Source organism: Theropithecus gelada, chromosome 3, assembly GCF_003255815.1.
Source record: "Theropithecus gelada isolate Dixy chromosome 3, Tgel_1.0, whole genome shotgun sequence".
NCBI classification, from domain to species: Eukaryota; Metazoa; Chordata; class Mammalia; order Primates; family Cercopithecidae; genus Theropithecus; species Theropithecus gelada.
In genome coordinates this window covers 153151447-153170922 of record NC_037670.1, presented here as the reverse complement: position 1 = coordinate 153170922, position 19476 = coordinate 153151447, and the positions used below count along the sequence as shown (strand labels likewise).

At 49.4% G+C, this 19476-nt stretch overlaps 1 protein-coding gene and 1 non-coding gene across 5 annotated transcripts in view; both read right to left on the bottom strand.

Moving 5' to 3' along the window:
• CCDC136 (coiled-coil domain containing 136) overlaps positions 1 to 4092 on the bottom strand; it is a 32064-nt gene extending 27972 nt beyond the window's left edge. For 3 of the 4 annotated variants that reach the window (XM_025380827.1, XM_025380828.1, XM_025380829.1), the window contains exons 1-4: positions 3957 to 4092; positions 3072 to 3179; positions 887 to 1141; positions 721 to 795 (exon numbers count right to left, since the gene is read on the bottom strand). In XM_025380827.1, coding sequence (XP_025236612.1) covers positions 721 to 795; positions 887 to 1141; positions 3072 to 3179; positions 3957 to 4014 — 496 coding nt within the window. In that variant the 5' untranslated portion in view covers positions 4015 to 4092. Of the gene's footprint in view, positions 1 to 720; positions 796 to 886; positions 1142 to 3071; positions 3517 to 3956 lie in introns of those variants that run through there. The other variant, XM_025380826.1, reaches the window with a different exon arrangement.
• An 8040-nt stretch (positions 4093 to 12132) lies between these two features.
• On the bottom strand, positions 12133 to 12204 carry TRNAP-AGG. The gene has a single exon. It is a non-coding gene; the product is annotated as a tRNA-Pro (tRNA).
• Between the last annotated feature and the right edge of the window lie 7272 nt (positions 12205 to 19476).

Genomic DNA, 19476 nt, shown 5'->3' with positions numbered 1-19476 from the left:
CTAGTCGGCCGGGCGCGGTGGCTCAAGCCTGTAATCCCAGCACTTTGGGAGGCCGAGACGGGCGGATCACGAGGTCAGGAGATCGAGACCATCCTGGTTAATATGGTGAAACCCCGTCTCTACTAAAAAGTACAAAAAACTAGCCGGGCGAGGTGGCAGGCGCCTGTAGTCCCAGCTACTCGGGAGGCTGAGGCAGGAGAATGGCGTGAACCCGGGAGGCGGAGCTTGTAGTGAGCTGAGATCCGGCCACTGCACTCCAGCCTGGGCGACAGAGCGAAACTCCGTCTCAAAAAAAAAAAAAAAAAAAAAGAAAAAGGGAAGTGGCAGGATAATACGATCATCATAGGGAGAAGGTCAGCAGTAAAACATATGAATAAAGATCTCTGTGACATGAATAAGTTTAAGGAAAAGTGTNGGAGAAGCGCGGGGGGCGCGGGGGCGGGCGTTGCTGGTGGGGGCTACCCTCCCACCCATGCCCACCCAGCGGGGCAAAAAAAAAAACCCCCTCCAAAAAAAAAAAAAAAAAAAAAAGAAAACTGGGGACAGAGGAGGATGGAGAGACAAGGAGCGGAAAAGCATGAGACTAGTAGAGGAAAATGAGGTGAAATTACTGAATTTGGTTATTTTTATCTGCTATGCTTCAGTCAAACCCTCAGGAAAAAAGTACTTAGGTGACCACTTGGATGGCCACCTCCCTCCGGTCCAAGCCCTGGGAATTACCTTGGAGCTGCTGAATCTGCTTGGTGAACACCTCTGCCTGCTGGGCGCTGGCTAGCCGTTCATCCTCCAGGAGCCCTGCAGGGAGAGGGGCACCAGTGTCAAGCTCGGATCCAGGGGAGTGCAGAGCCTCTGGGCCCGGGCACTGGGCCCTGGCCCAGGCACTTACCCTGTAGCTCCAGGGAGTCGTCCTCATGCTGCCCTGCCAGTTCCCGGGTCTCCTCCAGTTCTGCCACCAGCTGCAGCACCTGAGCCCGCAGCTCCTCCAGCTCTGTTTCCGTGAGGCTCAGTCCCCGGTGCTTGTTGACTGACAGAGAGCCAACACTGCCACCTTTCTGCACTTGCTCTTCTTCTTCTTCCACCTCTTCTTCCTCCTCTTCCTCTTCTTCTTCCTCTTCATAGAGAGCTGGGAGTAACACCTCCCCTAGGAGAGACAGCCATCCCACCAGGGAGTCAGCACCAACTTCCTTTCCGCAGTCCTTCCAGGGCCCTCAAACTCACTATCCCAGGGCAGAGATAATATACTAGTGCCACCTGGTATCCCCCAAGGTGCCTCTGGGCAAGACCTATACTCAAGATGAATCCTCAGGTGTGAGGGTCAAGTTGAGAGGCAGCCCCTCCACCTCCCAGGCCCTTCCTGGACCAACGTTGCACGTGGTAGCCTCCCACCATTGCCTGTGGGCAGGCTGGTGCCCGCTCAGCCATGAGACACTTGCACAGGATTACCTGCTTCTTCTAGGCTGGCCTCTGAGTAGCAGGACAAGTAGTCAAGAAAGGAGACAGTGAGTGGATCTTTCGGTCAAATGGGGTAACAGTTACAGTTTGGAGATTTCTCAAAAGTTAAAAACAAAAACAAAACAAAACAAAACTGGCCGGGCATGCTGGCTCATGCCTGTAATCCTAGCATTTTGGGAGGCTGAGGTGGGTGGATCACTTGAGGCCAGGACTTCCAAACCAGCCTGGTCAACATCGTGAAACCCCATCTCTACTAAAAATACAAAAAAATTACCTGGGCGTGGTAGTACATGCCTATAATCCCAGCTACTTGGGAGGCTGAGGCAGGAGAATCACTTGAAAATGGGAAGTGGAGGTTGCAGGGAGGCGAGTTCGAGCCACTGCACTCCAGCCTGGGCGACAAAGTGAGTCTCCATCTCAAACAAACAAACAAACAAAAACAACCAAACAAAAAACTATCCAGGTGGCTTGTGAAAAATCAGCCTTTCCGTAATAAGAAAGCACTGCCCGTCAGCAGGTAGAGAAAGAAAATATCTGATTGTAGAGGTTTCATTGGACAAACGCTGGTGCCCTTTCAAATGTATATTATTAAATACCTGTTTGAAATTTTCTACAAGGTCCACCTTGTTTTTCCTTGCTGCATGTCACAAAGTCTCCTCTCCCCTAGCTGAGCCATATGAGGCCCCTCCTACTCTGCTGACCACAAAGCCGCTTTCAGGGGAAGTTTTAGGCTGTACTTGTGTGTAAAAGAAAGCCTGCTATTTTAATGCATTAAAAAAACTGGGGTTTGGTGCTGGCCCCCAGCCTCTGGTTGTGAGCACCCGCTCCTTTACTGCAATGCAGTCCCTATAAATAGCAAAATGTTGTCTGGATGATGATTGTTTGCTTTGTTTTAAAATTCTGAATCTCTGGTCTTACTTTATCTAACATCAGCAGCCTTAGGTTCGTCTGGGACCCCTCGTGCCATCTGTCCCTCTTAGGGGGAGCAGGTTTGCCCATACTGAATGTGCAACGTGCAATACTTCACAGGAAGTCCTGGAAAATGGACCAGCGTCCTTCCAGGGGCCTGGTGTTGGCAGCAACTGCCAAGTCACATGGGTGTGGTGGGGATACACGTGTGTTGGGAGGATGGCCTCACGCGCCCCCTCCTAGGCAATCTCTTTCAGGCAGTAAGGTATCCTAGAGAACCAAAGCCACAGGCTTCCATACGAAGTTAATGGTGGTGGCCCCAGAAAGACAATTCACATGCCCAGTTCCTGGCTTTTTATAATAAGAGACAGCTTGGGATCTGGGTCGGCAGGCAGTGAGGACAAACCCCCTGCTGAAAGGCTGCTTCAAAGCTCTGTCCAGCCAGGCCTCTTTCTCTGTCTGGCAGCTCCCTTGGGACACACAACCTGGTTAGCTGGGGGTTGATTGGGGTCCCGAAGGGATGCACCCTAAACTTCCGTCAAAGCCTGAGCCCTGGGAAGGGCTGGCGCTCTGAGCTGCAGGAAGAGGGGCTAAGATGAACTGAGGGAAGGGCTGTGTCCTGGCTTAGAGGCCTGGGGGTCAAAGGGAGGAAGGAAGGGAATTAAGGGAGGAGGGGAAGGGAAAGAAAGAAGCCTTTTGGGAAAACTCACCCTCCATAGCTTGCATCCCTCGTCGTTCCAGGGACCCCCAGCGTTGGCCCTTCTTCCTCTCACAGCCCTCAGAAGCCTCATAGGAGCCTAGAGTGGTCACTGTGGGTCCTGAGAGCACGGAGAAAGGAAGGGCTGGGGGATGGGGGACTGGCTGCGGGCTGGGGTGCAAAGAAAGGGACATGCTTTCCAGCTCCTCGGGGCTCTGGGATCTGTAATCCCAGTGGAGGTGCCTGACTCACTCTCCCGTCTCTGCGACTCCTCTCTCTCCGCCACCTCTCACGCTCTGCCTGCGGAGACCCCAGTCCTGCCGCCCAGCCTCCTCAGAACCCCCTGTTCCAGGCCCCTCTTGCTTGCACAGAAAGAGGGGGTGTGCGTATTTAGTACGGCGAGACAGGGAGGAGAGGGGCAAGACAGAAAGAGGGCGGGAGCCAGTGAAGAGGAGGCTGAAAGGGTGAGGTGGCCTACGGAGGGAGGGAGGAGTGGGGGGCGTGTGGGAAGGGGTAGGGCAGCGACCGCTCCCCTCCCCTCCCCTCTCATTCTCTCGCTGGACCTTGCCCACCCCACCCTCTCCCCGCGCTCAGGAATCTCCGGGGCTGCAGGAGGTGCGGGGTCTGGAGCCCCGAAGGCTGGAAGCACCGTCGGACTGGAGTGGAGAGACGCGCTGGGGAGGGACCACCACACAGGATGCGGCCGGTGCGCTGAAGCCCCAGCCCCAGGCCGGAAAGATGGAGACCGGGCCCCGGTGGAGGCCAGGATGGAGGGAGGAAGACTTTGGGCGGAGAAGGGGGAGCCGCGGAGGCCGGGAGCACCTGGGGGTCTGGAGGGAGGAGGGATGGAGGAGAGAAAGGAGGGGCGGTGGAGAGGTGAGGGAGGGGCGGCTCTGACCTGGTCCCGGGCAGCTCCAGCCCGCGGCTCCCGCGCCGGCTCCGGCGCTCGCCTCCATGACCGCTCCCGCCGCCGCCTTACGCCTCCCCGAGCAGAAGCCGCAGCCGCGAGCCCGGGGACCCGAGCCGGGTGCGCAGGAAGGGGGGGGCGGGAGAGGGGGCGGGGCCTGGCCGGGCCTCCTGACACCGCCCCCCGCCGCTCGCCGCCGCCCGGAAGCTCTCCCAGCACTCGGGAGCTCTGAGCCGGTGCAGGGGGCGGCTTGGGAGGGTGAGCGCGACCCCGGATACGCCCCAAGTCTCTCCCCGAGGGAGCGCAGGGAGCTGCGGGGCCCGGACAGTGTCGGGAGCTCCTAGGCTTAAGGCTGTCCCAAGAGGGAGGAGCGAGATCCCCTGGTTCTGGCAGCGGGTCCCCCCGGGGTCTGCTGTGCGCAGGGACCCTTCTGCACCAGGTGTCAGGGCCCGGTCATGCTCAGCAATGGGGACAGCAAAGGACGAGGTGGGACTGTTTCCTCCAAGCGCGCAGACACGCGCGCCCCTCCCTCCTTCCCTCCCCCGCCCGGCCGGCGCCCCCACCAAGCAGTCGGCGCGGACTCCGGCCTCAGGCCCTGCTCAGCCCTGCCCGGTGGCCCCTCGGCAGCCTGGGGGCCGGAGGAGGGAAGTCGAGGCCCAGATGGGCGAACGGCAGGGCCCTGACCTTTTCGCTTTCCGCAACCCCCTACCGAACCAGGGCCAGGGACCCTCGTAGGGGGGCCCTCCGGTGGCCCCACCAAGCCTCAGGGCCCGAAGACCCCCTCTCCTCCGCCCTGCCTTCCCTTCCGGTCCCACACCAGGTGGGCTGTGAGCCACGCCCCCACTGTAGCCCGCGAGAGTGGGCACGACTGATGTTCACTCTCGTGGAAGGGAGATTTGGAAGCCCAGGGGGCTTATTTCACGTCTTTCACCACTCTTTTATTCAAGCTATGTCCACTGGGTGCTGGCTTTTGAAGAGGCAGTTCTCACATCTCGGCAGGTCTCAGCAAGGATAGAAGTGGGTACAGTTCGGAACAGGGGCTCCCCAGCACATCCAGGAAATGGCTGGGAGATTTCTAAGCCAGGGACACACGCAGATCCCTTCTCTAGCACATTCACTGACAGGTCGAGGGCTAGTATTGTCTGCGTTCCCCCCGCTGCAGGAAAGGGGTCCGGATCCAGACCTCAAGAGAGGGTTCTTGAATCTCACGCAAGAAAGAATTCAGGGCGAGTCCGTAGAATAAGGTAAAAGCAAGTTTATTAGGAAAGCAAAGGAATAAAGAATGGCTACTCCATAGACAGAGCAGCCCCAAGGGCGGCTGTTTGCCCATTTTTATGGTTATTTCTTGATGATATGCTAAACAAGGGGTGGATTATTCATGCCGCCCCCTTTTAGACAATGTAGGGTAACTTCCTGCCGTTGCCATGCCATTTGTAAACTGTCATGGCACTGGTAGGAGTGTAGCAGTGAGGATGACCAGAGGTCACTCTCGCTGCCATCTTGGTTTTGGTGGATTTTGGCTGGCTTCTTTATTGCAAGCTGTTTTATCATCAAGGTCTTTATGGCCTGTGTCTTGTGCCAACCTCCTATCTCATCCTGTGACTTAGAATTCCTTAAACGTCTGGGAATGCAGCCCAGTAGGTCTCAGCCTCATTTTACCCAGCTCCTATTCAAGATGGAGTTGCTCTGGCTCAAATGCCTCTGACATCCCACAGGCTTCCACGTCCACAAGCCATTCCTGTTCCACGGGAAGGAAGCCCTTTTTTGCTTGGACTTCCCCTACTTTTCAGCTGGGGGTCACCTCCAGGTGGCCTTCTCTGACTGGTACCCCATCCCTGCCCTACTAGGCGCTTCTGTGGTGCTCGTCCCTGTCTGTCTGTCTGTAACAGCACCAGGACCTCTGGGTTGTCCAGGCTCTGCCCAGTTTCTTGAATGTTATGGGGATCTCAGTTATCTTTGTATCTCCAGCATCTGACCGAGTTTCTGACACAGGATAAATGAGTTAAAGGTCGATCTCCCAGATACCCAGTTAATGCCCTATCTTATCATCTAACATGATTTCATATTTGTGGTGTTAAATGTTGCCTATTCATGATGATGTTGTCTATAAGTCTCTCTCCCTCCCCCTACTCCTTGCTCCTTTTTTCTTCCTCTGCCTCTCTCATTATCTCAGCAGAGAGACAATGAGCAGAGATCAAGGATGTTTCCTTTGCTTCCCAGATGACAGGATTCTACTCCAGATCCGGTGGCCAAGGTGACACAGTTGTGGGGAAAGTTGAATAAGCCCACCCAGACCCCTTCTGCAGAGGGTTTACTGCATGCAGACACCAAGGCTGTCCAGATTTGGGGAGCAGAGCATTTGTCAGGGGTGGTAGAAAGGAGCTGCACTGGGGGCTTGAGGGATGCAGTGCTCCGGGAACTGGCAAAGACTAGTTCTGGAAGCTTACTGGCTGTTCTTTCTGCCCAGCGCAGCTCCTCATGGTTCTGCCTCCGCTAGCAGGGTCACGTTAACAGTTGGCCTTGACTGCTGACCTCTTGGTGAATGGAGGGAGGCACAGCAGGGAAATTGTCGACGGTGACATCCAAGGTTCAAGCTCTCCTCAGGGAGCTCTGATCCTGAGTATTAAGACTAATCTCTCCCTGGCTTCTGGCATGCAGGTCACCTTTCACCCTTGATTTGGGAGAACATTCAAGGGAGACCTGAACCAGTCTATTTTCAGGAGCCAAACTTGGTCAAACCCTGGCCCGACCAGTACCGGGTTGAGGGAGGGGGGCAGTTAAAAGGCGGGAGAAAAGAGCTTAAGAGCTATGAGGGAGGTGGGCTGTGGTCCAGAAATGCATCTCTGAGGGGCCAGGAGTGGTGGGCACGTCAGCAAGGTGATCAACCTAGGGGGATGATCTGAATTAATCCCTGTAATCCCTGGACTCAGGGCTCAGCCTCCCTCCTAATCTCATCCCAGGAGATCATCCTCTTTGAGGACTGATGTAGCCATTTATCCCCCTTTACCCTTATTTCTAAATGCCTAGATCCTTCCATTAAAAAGAAAAAAAATATGAGTATTTGAAACATGCAAAAAGTATGGTAAACAGAATAATGTTAACAAATAACCATGCACACAGAGCTGAAATCCTACAACCAGTCAGATCTTGCCATGTTTGATTCGAGGTAGCCCTCTATTTATGGTTTTCCAGTTTTACCTGTATGTATGTTTTACCTTTTATGAATGTATCTACCAACAATACATAATTGTGACTTGTGTGTTTTAGGAATTTATCTAAATAGTGTTATATTGTACGCATTCTTCTGCAAACTCTTTTTTTTTTAATTTATCCATGTTGTTTCATATAGCTCCAGTTTATGAATTTTAACTACTGAATACTGTTTCATTGTTTGAATACACTGCAATTTATCCATTTTTCTGCTAATTGACATTTTGACTGTTTCCAGTTTTCCATATTAAAAACAATGCTGCCCTTGACAATTTCATGAGTTCTCCTAGGATGGATACCTAGAAGTGGAATTTCTGGGTCATAGGTAGGTGCATCTTAAATTTCACTAGCCATTGCCAAATTGCTCTATAATATAGTTAGACCAATTTAAACACCACTAACAGTGGCTTTATTTTATTTATCCCCTGGCCCCCACTTATTTGGAAGTTACACATTCTATTTCTACTCTTTTAGTGATTACCTCTTTATATATTTCTAAACATTCTTACTTAGGTCTACGGTGAATCAATATCACTATACTTTTCTGAGTAATAGAAAGATCTTAGAACATGTTAACTCTGTTCTTCTTTCCCCACCATCTCCCATATTTCTATCTAGTATTTTAGTTTCCCCTTCTTTCTAACCCCAGGAATCATCCTCCTCACCATTATCACCACCACCACCATCTTTATCATCATCATCTGTCTCAAGGCTTGATTAGATCTACTAACATATTTATAAATTTCTCTGCTCACCGTTCCTTCTTATTTCCATTTCCCTCTTATAAAATCTACCCTTTGTGACATTTCAGTGTAAGTCTTTGAGGGGTCAGCATTCCCAGTTAATATCTTAAAATGTCTTTATTTCATGCCCTTTTAATGGAAATTTGGTAGGCATCAAATTCTAGGTGACAGTTATTTTCTCTTAGCCTTTTGAAGATGTTTTTCCCTATAATCTTTTGCTGCTAATAAGTGACAAAATTTTTCTCTATAATTAAAAACAATAAGTCTTTTCTTTTCTTTCTGTCTTTCTTTTTTTTTTTTTTTGAGGTGTCTCGCTCTGTCACCCAGATTGGAGTGCAGTGGCGTGATCTCAGCTCACTGCAACCTCTGCCTCCTGGGTTCAAGTGATTCTTCAGTCTCAGCCTCCCAAGTAGCTGGGATTACAGGTGGGTGCCACCACACCTGGCTAATTTTTGTATTTTTAGTAGAGACAGGGTTTCACCATGTTGGCCAGTCTGGTCTTGAACTCGTGACCTCAGGTGATCCACCCACCTTGGCCTCCCAAAGTGCTGGGATTACAGGCATGAGCCACCATACCTGGTTGAAAAAATAAGTCTTTTCTATAATATTTTGTTTTCCATTTTTTTCCCCCTATAATCAATATCCTGTTGCTAGAAGTGAGCTGCAAATATAATTGTTATCTTTGTAGGCAGACAGGCATTTTTCTTTCCGGTTGTTTTAAGGTTTTTCTCAGGTATGGTGGCTCATGCCTATAATCCTAGTGCCTTGGGAAGATGGCTGGAGCCCAGGAGTTTGAGATCAGCCTGGGCAACATGGCAAGACTCTGTCTCTATGAAAATAAAAAAATAACTCCAGCCTGGGCAACAAAGCAAGACTCCATCTCAAAATAAATAAACAAATAATTAGCTAGACGTGACGGCACACATTTGTAGTTCTACCTGCTTAGGAGGCTGAGGTGGAAGAATTGCTTGGGCCTAGGCGTTTGAGGCTTCAGTGAGCTATGATCACACTACCACAATCTAGCCTGGGCAATAGAGTGAGACCCTGTCTCAAAAAAAAAAAAAAGACTTTTCTCTTTCTTCAGTATCCTGCAGTTTCTCCACAGTGTGTTTCAGAGCTCAGGACTCTTCAACCTGAGGACTGTGTCTTTCTTCCATTAAAATTCTCAACCATTATCTATTGGAATATTATATTTTCCCCATTCTCTCAGTCACATTCAGGAACTCCTATTAGATATATATTAGTCTGTCTCATTCTTTCACTCATGTTTTTTTAGCTATTATTTCATATTTTCTATCTTATCACTTTCTGACTTTTTCAGATTTTGAATGATTTCATCAGCTCTCTTTTCCAGTTCACTTATTCTCTCTTTGCCTGAGTCTAATAATCTCCTGTTTAATGCATCACTGAGTCTTTAATGTCTTCTTTGTTATTAAGTATAATTTTCCGGTGCTAAGAGTCGTTAATTTCAGTGGTTATGTCTTTCATTTCTTCATGTGGTATTTGATTTTTTTCCCTATGGTTTATTTTCTTGTCTTTAATTCTTCTACATATATTTATTATATAATGTTTTTCATGTTGTTCTATCATGTATAGTTCTTGGACTGCTCTCCTGTTTGTGGTGTCCACCAACCCTTCCTTATGATGAATTGCTTCCTTGTCTAGTTTTGTTTCTTCTCAGCTGAACCTGTGGCTAGAATCACCCCAAAAGCAGGAATTCCACAAGGGAGTGCCCCAAACTGTTCTGAAACGGGGCTGGTTGAGATTCCAAAAACACCAAGTGGTAAACATCAGGGGATTGGTCCAAAGCATTTATTAGGGGAATGTACGTACAAAGTGAGCTGTCGTGGATCCTCAAGGCAGAGAGCAAGACAAGGGATGTTCTACCTAGGTGTGTCCACAATGAGGGAGCTGGGTTATGAAGTTTAAATGAGGGTTTCAGGAATTTGACTGGGGACAGGGCTAGCTTCTATATGTTTAGCAACATGGTTTGTCCTTCAATGTTTTCAGCAACAACCTAAACACCTTTATCAGTGCCTGTGAATGTTCAAGGCCCTAGCTTGGGTTCAAGCCTATAGGGAAAAACATTTCAGCTGGCTGGGTCACAGAGCACTTAAAGCATTCTGTATCTCTCTGGACAGAGGGAAAAGCAGGGAAAGTTTGTAATATTTAATATTATACAAGTCCATAATTTTTATTGTGAGCTCTTCTTCAGCACATTTTGGGTTTTTGTAATTTTGATGGGTTGGTTGGTTGGCTGGTTTTGGTGGGAGTCCTATATGCCCTTGTTATATGAAAATAGTCTTATAGAACTCTTTTTGCTTCTGTGTGGCTGTGTGGTATTCCTAAGGATTTCAAGCGTCATAAACCAAGTTTATATTTAATTTCTCGTTTGGATTCAGCACCATGAAAACAGAAATCCAGATACAATACTTGGTCAGACTTAGAACATCAATTTCTCAGGGTTGACTTGTATTTCCACCCCTTTTCTCTGCTTCCTTGCTGGTTTTTAGTCCACTTTTCTTTTCTTTTTCTTTCTTTTCAGAGACAGGGTCTGGCTGTGTTGCCCAGGCTGGAGTGCAGTGATGTGATCATGGCTTATTGTGGCCTCAACCTCCCAGGTTCAAGTGATGCTCCCACCTCAGCCTCTGAAGTAGCTGGGACTGCAGTGCACACCACCACACCTGGCTAATTTTTTAAATTTACTTTTTTGTAGAGAAGGGGTTTTGCTGTGTTGCCCAGGCTGGTATCAAACTCGTAGGCTCAAGTGAGCACCCCGCCTCAGCCTCCCAAAATGTTGGGATAGCAGGTGTGAGCCACTGTGCTCAGCCTTTAATCTTCTTTTGATGAACAAGATGGATCTTTTATATTCTGAGCTTTATGAAGGGGTTTCAGCCTTGGCTCCCTGCCTCTGGCAGGTGAGGCCACGTATCCTACAGCTGGAAGCATTGAGACACAACTCCAGATCTTGGGTGTCTATCTTATCTGTGTGTGACATCAACAATAGGCCATTGTGACATCCTTCTCCCCGGCCCCTATTTTTTTTTGGCCTGCCCGCCCTTCCTTCCTTCCTTCCTTCCTTCCTTTGTTTCTTCTTTCTTTCCTTCCTTCCTTCCTTCCTTCCTTCCTTCCTTCCTTCCTTCCTTTGTTTCTTCCTTCCTTCCTTCCTTCCTTCCTTCCTTCCTTCCTTCCTTCCTTCCTTCCTCCCTCCCTCCCTCCCTCCCTCCCTCCCTCTCTCTCTTTCTTTCTTCCTTTCGATGGAGTCCTGCTCTGTTGCCCAGGCTGGAGTGCAATGGTGCCATCTTGGCTCACTGCAACCTCCGCCTCCTGGGTTCAAGCGATTTTCCTGCCTCAGCTTCCCAAGTAGCTGGGATTACAGGTGCATACCACCATGCCCAGCTAATTTTTGTATTTTTAGTAGAGATTGGGTTTCGCCTTGTTGGTCATGCTGGTCTCGAACTCCTGACCTCAGGTGATCTACCCGCCTTGGCCTCCCAAAGTGCTGGGATTACAGGCATGAGCCACTGTCCCGGCTTTTTGTGTTTGTTTTTTACATTCCTTCTTTAATCCTGATAGCTGATAATTTCCTTTATTAAAAAAAAAGTTGGGATTGTACCATTTTAATTTTTGAATTCCATTTTATCCAACATCCCTTTGTGTGTGGGGGGGGCACTGGATGAAGGGATAGCTACCTTAGTCCAGTCTTTCATGTTGCCAGAAGTTCCCATTTAGATTCTCTTTGTCTGTAACATGATTCCTAGCAATCCCTACATCTCTAGGGTGCATTACAGTTTCTGATTTCATCCTCCCAACAACTCTGAGAAGTAAGTTTCGAGACTCAGAAATGTAACTGTCGTCCTAGCTTTTGGACTTTGAGTCCAGTGCATTTCATAGCTTGGGTTTTATGTTGAGAGCTTGCCTGATCCTGACCTCCAGCTCTGGCCCAGCCCGCTCCTTGTCCTGATCTCTCTGACAGGCTGTCTTTCTGCCAAATAAAATGCAGGCCAGCCAGATGCTCTGCCAGTCCCCTCCTGCTCAGTTTGGCCCCAGTGGAAATAATGGGGTAAGTATAGGTCAGGGCAATGGGGCGACTGACTGCCAGCTTGTCCTCAGGGTCCTTTAGCCACACACCATGAGGCTATCTCTTTGCTTCCACCCTAGAAGGGGTAGGCGGTGTATATGTATGTGGCAGCGGAGAACGGACAGAAAAAGCAGGGCTCGTCCGGGATTTGAACCCGGGACCTCTCGCACCCTAAGCGAGAATCATACCCCTAGACCAACGAGCCACAGACAGTTAGCTCCTGCCAGATGTGCTCTCCCTGCCACATCAGCAGCAGCCACAGCAGCAGTCTGTAGTTCTTAGAACGGGCCTCTCTCCTCCCACTTCCAGGCTGGCTCCAGGCCCAGGCGGCTGCGCTCCAGCAGGCGTTGCTCCTGAGTTCTCTCCTGCTCCTCCCTAGCTCGTAGCGGAGCCACACAGATGCTCCTCTGCCTGGGCCTACAGGCAGGGTCCATTCTTCCCCGTGACCTGCCAGTTACCCCGCCAGGACTCCCAAGCAGAGTTCATGGAGGTCCTGCTGGGGAAGAAGCCAGGCTCCAGGAACCACTACTTCCCTGAGGACCCTTAGGGCTGGTGAGCCCATCTGGGGTCTCTTGCACTCAGTTGAGAGCTACTCTTCTTTCTTACCTCATGATCAGACCACCAGAAAAGCATTCTCCCAACCCATTAGACTCCCAGGTGAGGACCCAGAAGATTGTCCCAGCTTGCTCTTGACTAGGTGATGTTTGCTAAAATCCGCAGTGTCTTCATCTGCTGCTTGGGGAAGGTAACACCTACCCTGTCTACCTTACAGGGTGAGGATCGCATGAGACAATGTATATGAAAGCACCTTGCGAACTGTAAAGCGCTGTCAAAGGAAACGGGTTATGATGGCAACACAAGGGGGAGAGAAATACATAGTAGGAAAGCTGTCATTTAATGCTTGTTGTGGGCCAGGCAGGGTGCTCCCTGCTTTACAGATCTTATTTAACCTTCCAGCAACCTTGTGAGAGCAGTATCACCTCAGTGTAAGATAAACAACTGCCTGAATTCAGCGTATACTTCATGTTTATCAGAATGCTTTAACTTGCCTAAATTCAGCTTATTCACATTTATCTGAATCCTAAGACTGTTTTAAATGCAGTACACACTGCTACCCAGACTTTCTAAAAAACCAGAAATGGGGACTATATCCTGGCAATACCCACACTCCCTCCCCCACAGTAGCCTGCCCTGAACATCCTACCCAGGGAAGCTGCCCAGGAAGGAGCTGCTGGCAGCCTAAGGGTGGCCTAGGTTGGGACGTTCCCAAAGAGAGTGAGGGGGGGTGATCACATCTCAGAAACTGGGGACTCGTAGGAGACCCTGATGGGCTTGGTTGGGCTCTCTGTCTTTTGTGCTTCCACCATCCCTGTACACATCCATCGCATCCTGGATTCTTGCTCACTTCCAGAGGGGAGGTCTTTTGTGAGCTGAGAGCTCCACGGGGGCAGATACTGTTTTATTGGTCTTTTGGGTCTCCCCCAATGTCTGATCCTTGGCAGTACTGCTGACAATACAGGCTATTCCCAGGCATTTCTGTGTGCCCAGCCTTGTGTAAGCACTTTACCAGATTAATCCCACTTAATCCTCATAGCACAACTGTTGTCACAGTCATCACTTAGCACATGTCCATGGAATGAACGAATGAGTGAAAAAAGAAAATCCTAGGAGTGTGCACAAAAAAATCACTAGTGGCAACAGATATGCAGGTGAGTCCTCACCACTTGGCTTGAAGTAGAAATGGTAACCCTGGAGAAATCTTCCACATTCCATCCTTTTTTTTTTTTTTTTTTAAGACAAGAGTCTCACTCTGTCACCCAGGCTGGAGTGCAGTGGCACGATCTCAGCTCACTGAAACCTCTGCCTCCCAGGCTCAAGCGATTCTTCCACCTCAGCCTCCCAAGTAGCTAGGATTACGGGTGTGAGCCACTGTGCCCAGCCCACACTCCATCCTTTCAAGCAGGATTCCTACGGCACCAATCCCTCCCTTGGATAGGTGGGAAGAATGGCCCTCACTTTAGAGGATACATTGGCCTGCATTCTTTTGTACTCAGGGGATAAAGTTGCATGATTTCCATCGAAGTGTCTGAGCCAGACAACTGGCTCAGCTAACTAATCCAGCCAGAGAGGAAGGCAACAGCTCATCTATTCTCAAACCAAAGAGACTTTTTTGGGTCGCTGTTCCCCAGCTTTAAACTGACTTATAAATAAAAGCGCACGCAACATGTCCTTCCATTACCTCAGCACACATTCCCTACATTGTTCCTCTTGGTGAGTGTGCCAGAGAGTGATGTTGCTCAAAGCTAGGGCTCCTAGGGGGACTTTGCTGAAGATGTTTCAGAGCTGAGACCAGGGTTGGGTCCTAGCCAGTGCTTCTCTCAGAGGTGCTGTTGGAATTTGGGGCAGGATCATTCTTCTTTGTGTGGCTGATCTGGAGCTGCATCCTGTCCACTGAATACCAGTAATCCCTTCTCCACTGTTGTGATAGCCGTGAAACACCCTGCATGCTTCCAAAAGCCTCCTAGATGGTGGAGTCGGCGGAGAGGAGCATGGCCCTGGTGGAAATCCACTGGCACATACCTTGAATTTGCTTCCAGGCTAAAATCACTGTGGCCTTCATCCATGCAGCGGGACTTCAGGCCGTCAGTTGCTCCTTTGTCTCTTAGGGAGAATCATGGCCCTCCCTCCAGGAGCTTCCTCACTCTCCTCCTAGGTGTGAGGATGACTTTTAGGCAGATCCTGTGTCCCCATTTTCACAAGAGCATGTCAGTTCTTCCCTTATCACTTCTCTGGAGAGCCTTATGGGTCAGTATTTAACAGACAACATTGTCACACACATCATCTCAATCACCGTCACTTCCTATATATATAAAGAACAGCAAGAAGCTACCACTGGTTGCCTCTGAGAAGGGTAACTGAGTAGTTGGGAGGCTGGGTGGGAAAGAAACTTCTTTTTCTCTGAATTCCTCTTCTTCTTTTTTTTGAGACGGAGTCTTGCTCTGTCACCCAGGCTGGAGTGCAGTGGCCAGATCTCGGCTCACTGCAAGCTCCGCCTCCCGGGTTCATGCCATTCTCCTGCCTCAGCCTCCCGAGTAGCTGGGATTACAGGCACCCGCCACCTCGCCCGGCTAGTTTTTTGTATTTTTTAGTAGAGACGGGGTCTCACCGTGTTAGCCAGGATGGTCTCGATCTCCTGACCTCGTGATCCGCCCGTCTCGGCCTCCCAAAGTGCTGGGATTACAGGCTTGAGCCACCGCGCCCGGCCCCTCTTCTTCTTCTTCTTTTTTTTTTTTTAGATAGAGTCTCACTCTGTCTGCCAGGCTGGAGTGTAGTGGCAAGATCTCAGCTCACTGCAAACTCCGTCTCCCAGGCTCAAGCAATTCTCCTGCCTCAGCCTCTCAGTAGCTGGGATTACAGGCATGTGTCACCACACCTGGCTAATTTTTGTATTTTTAGTAGAGACGGGGTTTCACTACGTTGACCAGGCTGGTCTTGAACTCCTGACTTCAGGCAATCCACCTGCCTCAGCTTCCCAAAGTGCTGGGATTACAGGCGTGAGTCACCACGCCTGGCCATATGTATATAATTTTTTTTTTTTTTTTGAAGAGTGTTTTGCTGTTTCCCAAGCTGGGGTACAGTGGCACAATCTCAGCTCACTGCCACCTCTGCTGGGTTCAAGTGATTCTCATGCCTCAGCCTCCCAATAGCTGGGATTATAGGCGCATGCCACCACACCCAGCTAATTTTTGTATTTTTAGGGGAGACAGGGTTTCGCCGTGTTGGCCAGGCTGGTCTCGAACTCCTGACCTCAAGTGATCTGCCTGCATCAGCCTTCTGAAGTGCTGGGATTACAGGTGTGAGCTACCATGCCCGGCCTGTATATTCTTTTGTACTTTTTGAATTTTGAGCTCAATGCATATGCATATATATGTACACATACTCCATTCAAACCAGAAATTAAATTATTAAAAACTGAACAGAGAGAAGCAATAAAAAGGATAGGGAGAAATGCATTTTGAGCCGCCAGAGAGCCAAAATTTCCTCTAGATCAGAGCAGCCCAGCAGTACTTGGAGCTCGCCCTAATGGTTTCGAATTGTGCTTTGTGCTGTGTTGAATCCATACTGAGGGGTCAGTACTAGACCCAATCCTGTGCAACTGGTTGTCCTGTCTACTCAAAGATGTTGTTGAGGACAATGTTTCCTTTGTGAAGTCCCCAGGGAGGCATTCTTGTCTGTCATAACTCCAAGAACAGTCAGTTTGCATTTTTTCTCTGGACAATTATGTAAATGAGTAGCTGCTAGAAAGCATGAGGCTGAGTGTGTCGCCTGTCGGTAGCAAGTTCACAGGGTCATCAAATGTCAGTATAATTCCTGACTCTTTAACTCCCCACTGTTGTTTCTCTTTCTTCTGCTTCTACATTTGATTCATTGTTTCTTGTCGTGTCCTATATATTCTTGCAAGTCTCCCTTAAACTACTTTAGGAAAAGGAAGGCGTATAAATAAATACACTTCTAATAAGAATAAAAATTTTAAAACCCCTAGCTGGGTACAAGGGCTCACACCTGTAATCCCAGCACAGGAGGCTGAGGAGGGAGGATTGCTTGAGGCTGGGAGTTGAAGACCAGCCTGTGCAACGTAGTGAGATCTTGTCAGAAGGAAGAAAAGAAGGGAAGGAAGGAAGGAGAAGGGAAGGAAGGAAAGAAGGAAGGAAGGAAGGAAGAAAGGAAGGAAAAGAGAGAAAGAGAAAGAGAGAGAGAAAGAGAAAGAGAAAGAAAGAAAATGAAAAGAGAGAAAGAAAAAGAAAGAGAAAGAGAGAAAGAGAGAAAGAAAGAAAGAGGAAGGAAGGAAGGAAGGAAAAAAGGAAAGGAAGGAAGGAAGGGAGGGAGGGAGGGAGGAAGGGAAGGGGGGCCGGGCACGGTGGCTCACGCCTGTAATCCCAGCACTTTGGGAGGCCAAGGTGGGCAGATCACGAGGTCAGGATATCGAGACCATCCTGGCTAACACAGTGAAACCCCATCTCTACTAAACATACAAAAAATTAGCCGGGTGTGGTGGCACACGCCTGTAGTCCCAGCTACTTGGGAGGCTGAGGCAGGAGAATGGGGCGAACCCGGGAGATGGAGCTTGCAGTGAGCTGAGATAGCGCCACTGCACTCCAGCCCAGGTGACAGAGCGAAACTCTGTCTCAGAAAAAAAAAAAAAAAAGAAAAATAAGAAAGGAAAGGGAGAGAAAGAAAGGAAGAAAGAAGGAGAGAGAGAGAGGAAGGAAGGAAGGAAGGAAGGAGGAAGGAAAGAGAAAGAGAGGGAGGGAGGGAGGGAGGCGGGGAGAGAGAGAGGGAGGGAGGGAGGGAAAGAAAGAACAAAAGAAAGAAAAAGAAAGAAAGACCTCCTGAAACTATTCAGAAAATATCCACTTTGGTAGGACTCTCCTTTTTTCTGGACAATCGGAACAAATGGAAAAACAAATTTTCACTTGATTGTATTATATTGGGTTCTGAACATTTGTAAGTCTAAATCTAAATCAATGGTTGAATCTCAGCTGGAGGGGAAGGGAGTGAGGAAGGAAGGGTTTTGTCTCTCAGGAGTCATTTGGCAATGTCGGGAGACATTTTTGGTTATCATGACTGGGTTGGCAGTGTTAATTTTGGCATCTAGAGGAGAGGGATGCTGTTCAACATCCTACAATGCACAGGACAGCCCCCACGACAAAGAATTATCTGCGATGTCAGTAGTGCCGACGTTGAGAAATCCTGGTCTAAGTGTGTTTCACGTGATCTTCTGTAAAGCCTTAGTGTATTAACATGTTCTAAATTGATAAGGTGATTTTCAGCCTGGGAAGAGCACTATATATACTAAATGCACCTAAAACACCTCTAGTTTATATTTTTTATTTTATTTTGGTGTTTTGTTTTGAAACACGGTCTCACTCTGTTGCCCAGGCTGGAGGGCAGTGGCGCGATCTCAGCTCACTGCAACCTCTGCCTCCTGGGTTCGAGCAATTCTCCTACCTCAGCCTCCCAAGTAGCTGGGACTATGCAGCAGCGTGCCACCTTGCGCAGCAAATTTTTGTATTTTTTGGTAAAGACGGGGTTTCACCATGTTGGCCAGGTTGGTGAACTCCTGACCTCAAGTGATCCACCCACCTCGGCGTCCCAAAGTGCTGGGATTACAGGCATGAGCCACCGTGCCCAGCCTGCCTCCAGTTTTTATATTTTCTCTTCCTCCTTTACCCCATGCCCCTTCCTCAGAAGCTTGCCTCCTTCTACTCCATAGCTTCCATGACTTGGGAGAATTTTTGTCCGTGGCTTGAGTACCGGTAAGACTTTGTGCTTGGGTGAGGCTCTTTTTGGTCTGAGCTCCTTGGGGATTGGGTTGCCTCCAGCTTGGGCCCATTGTCTCCCTCTGCTGTTGGGGGAACAGGGTGGGAGGCACTGTCTAGGAAGGTGTGAGGACAGTATTAGGCGGGGCCAAAGATGTGGCCACCTAGCCTTGTACACTGGATGTAAAATGGCCCGGGGTGTCTTGGACCCTCGCCATTTAGCCTCCCATCAGAAACGTTTGCAGAGGTGGGTACCTCAGCAGAGCTCAGCAGACAGTGGAGGCTGGCTTATTGCACTCAGGCCAGGCTCACACACAATCCATGTGCCCTGCTGAGGGATAGGCACCTTAAGGTGACCTCTGGCCCCTGGTCCTGAAGTCCTGCCCAGGGTAAGGGATGAGCAGCTCTGCTCATCCTGGCTCTGCTGAGGTGCCCACCTCTGCAAACATTTCTGATGGGAGGCTAAATGGCAAGGGTGCAAGATACCCTGGACCCTTTTACACCCAGTGTACAAGGCTAGGTGGCCACATCTTTGGCCCCTCCTAATACTGTCCTCACATCTTCCCAGACAGTGCCCTCCCACCCTGTTCCCCCCATAACTCCGTCTCAAAAAAAAAAAAAAAAAAAAAGAAATGAAGCCTCCATAAAACCCCCAAAAAGAACAAGGTTCAAGGAGCTTCTGGATAGCTGAACACATGGAAGTTCCTGGAGGGTGGCACCTGGAGAGGGCATGGAATCTTCATGCTCCTTCCCACATGCATGCCTCTCCTTATGCATCTCTTCATCTGTATCCTTTATAATACCTGTTAGAATAAACTGGTGTTAAGTGTTTCCCTGAGTTCTGTGAGCTGCTTTAGCAAATTAATTGAACCCACGGAGGGCGTTGTGAGATCCCCTATTTGTAGTCATTCGGTTTGAAGCACAGGTAACAAAACCCAGGAGCTTGTGATTGGAAGCTGAAGGTGAGAGGTGGGAGGTGGAGTTGCGGGGAGGGGTGGGTGGCCGAGCAATGGCAATCTTGGGGACTGAGCCCTCAACCTACAAGATCTGATGCTATCTCCAGGTAGTGCCAGAATAGAACTAAATTAGAGGACACCCAGCTGGTGTCTGCTGCAGAACTGATTGTTTGCTTGTTGGTGAGAAATCCCCACACATGT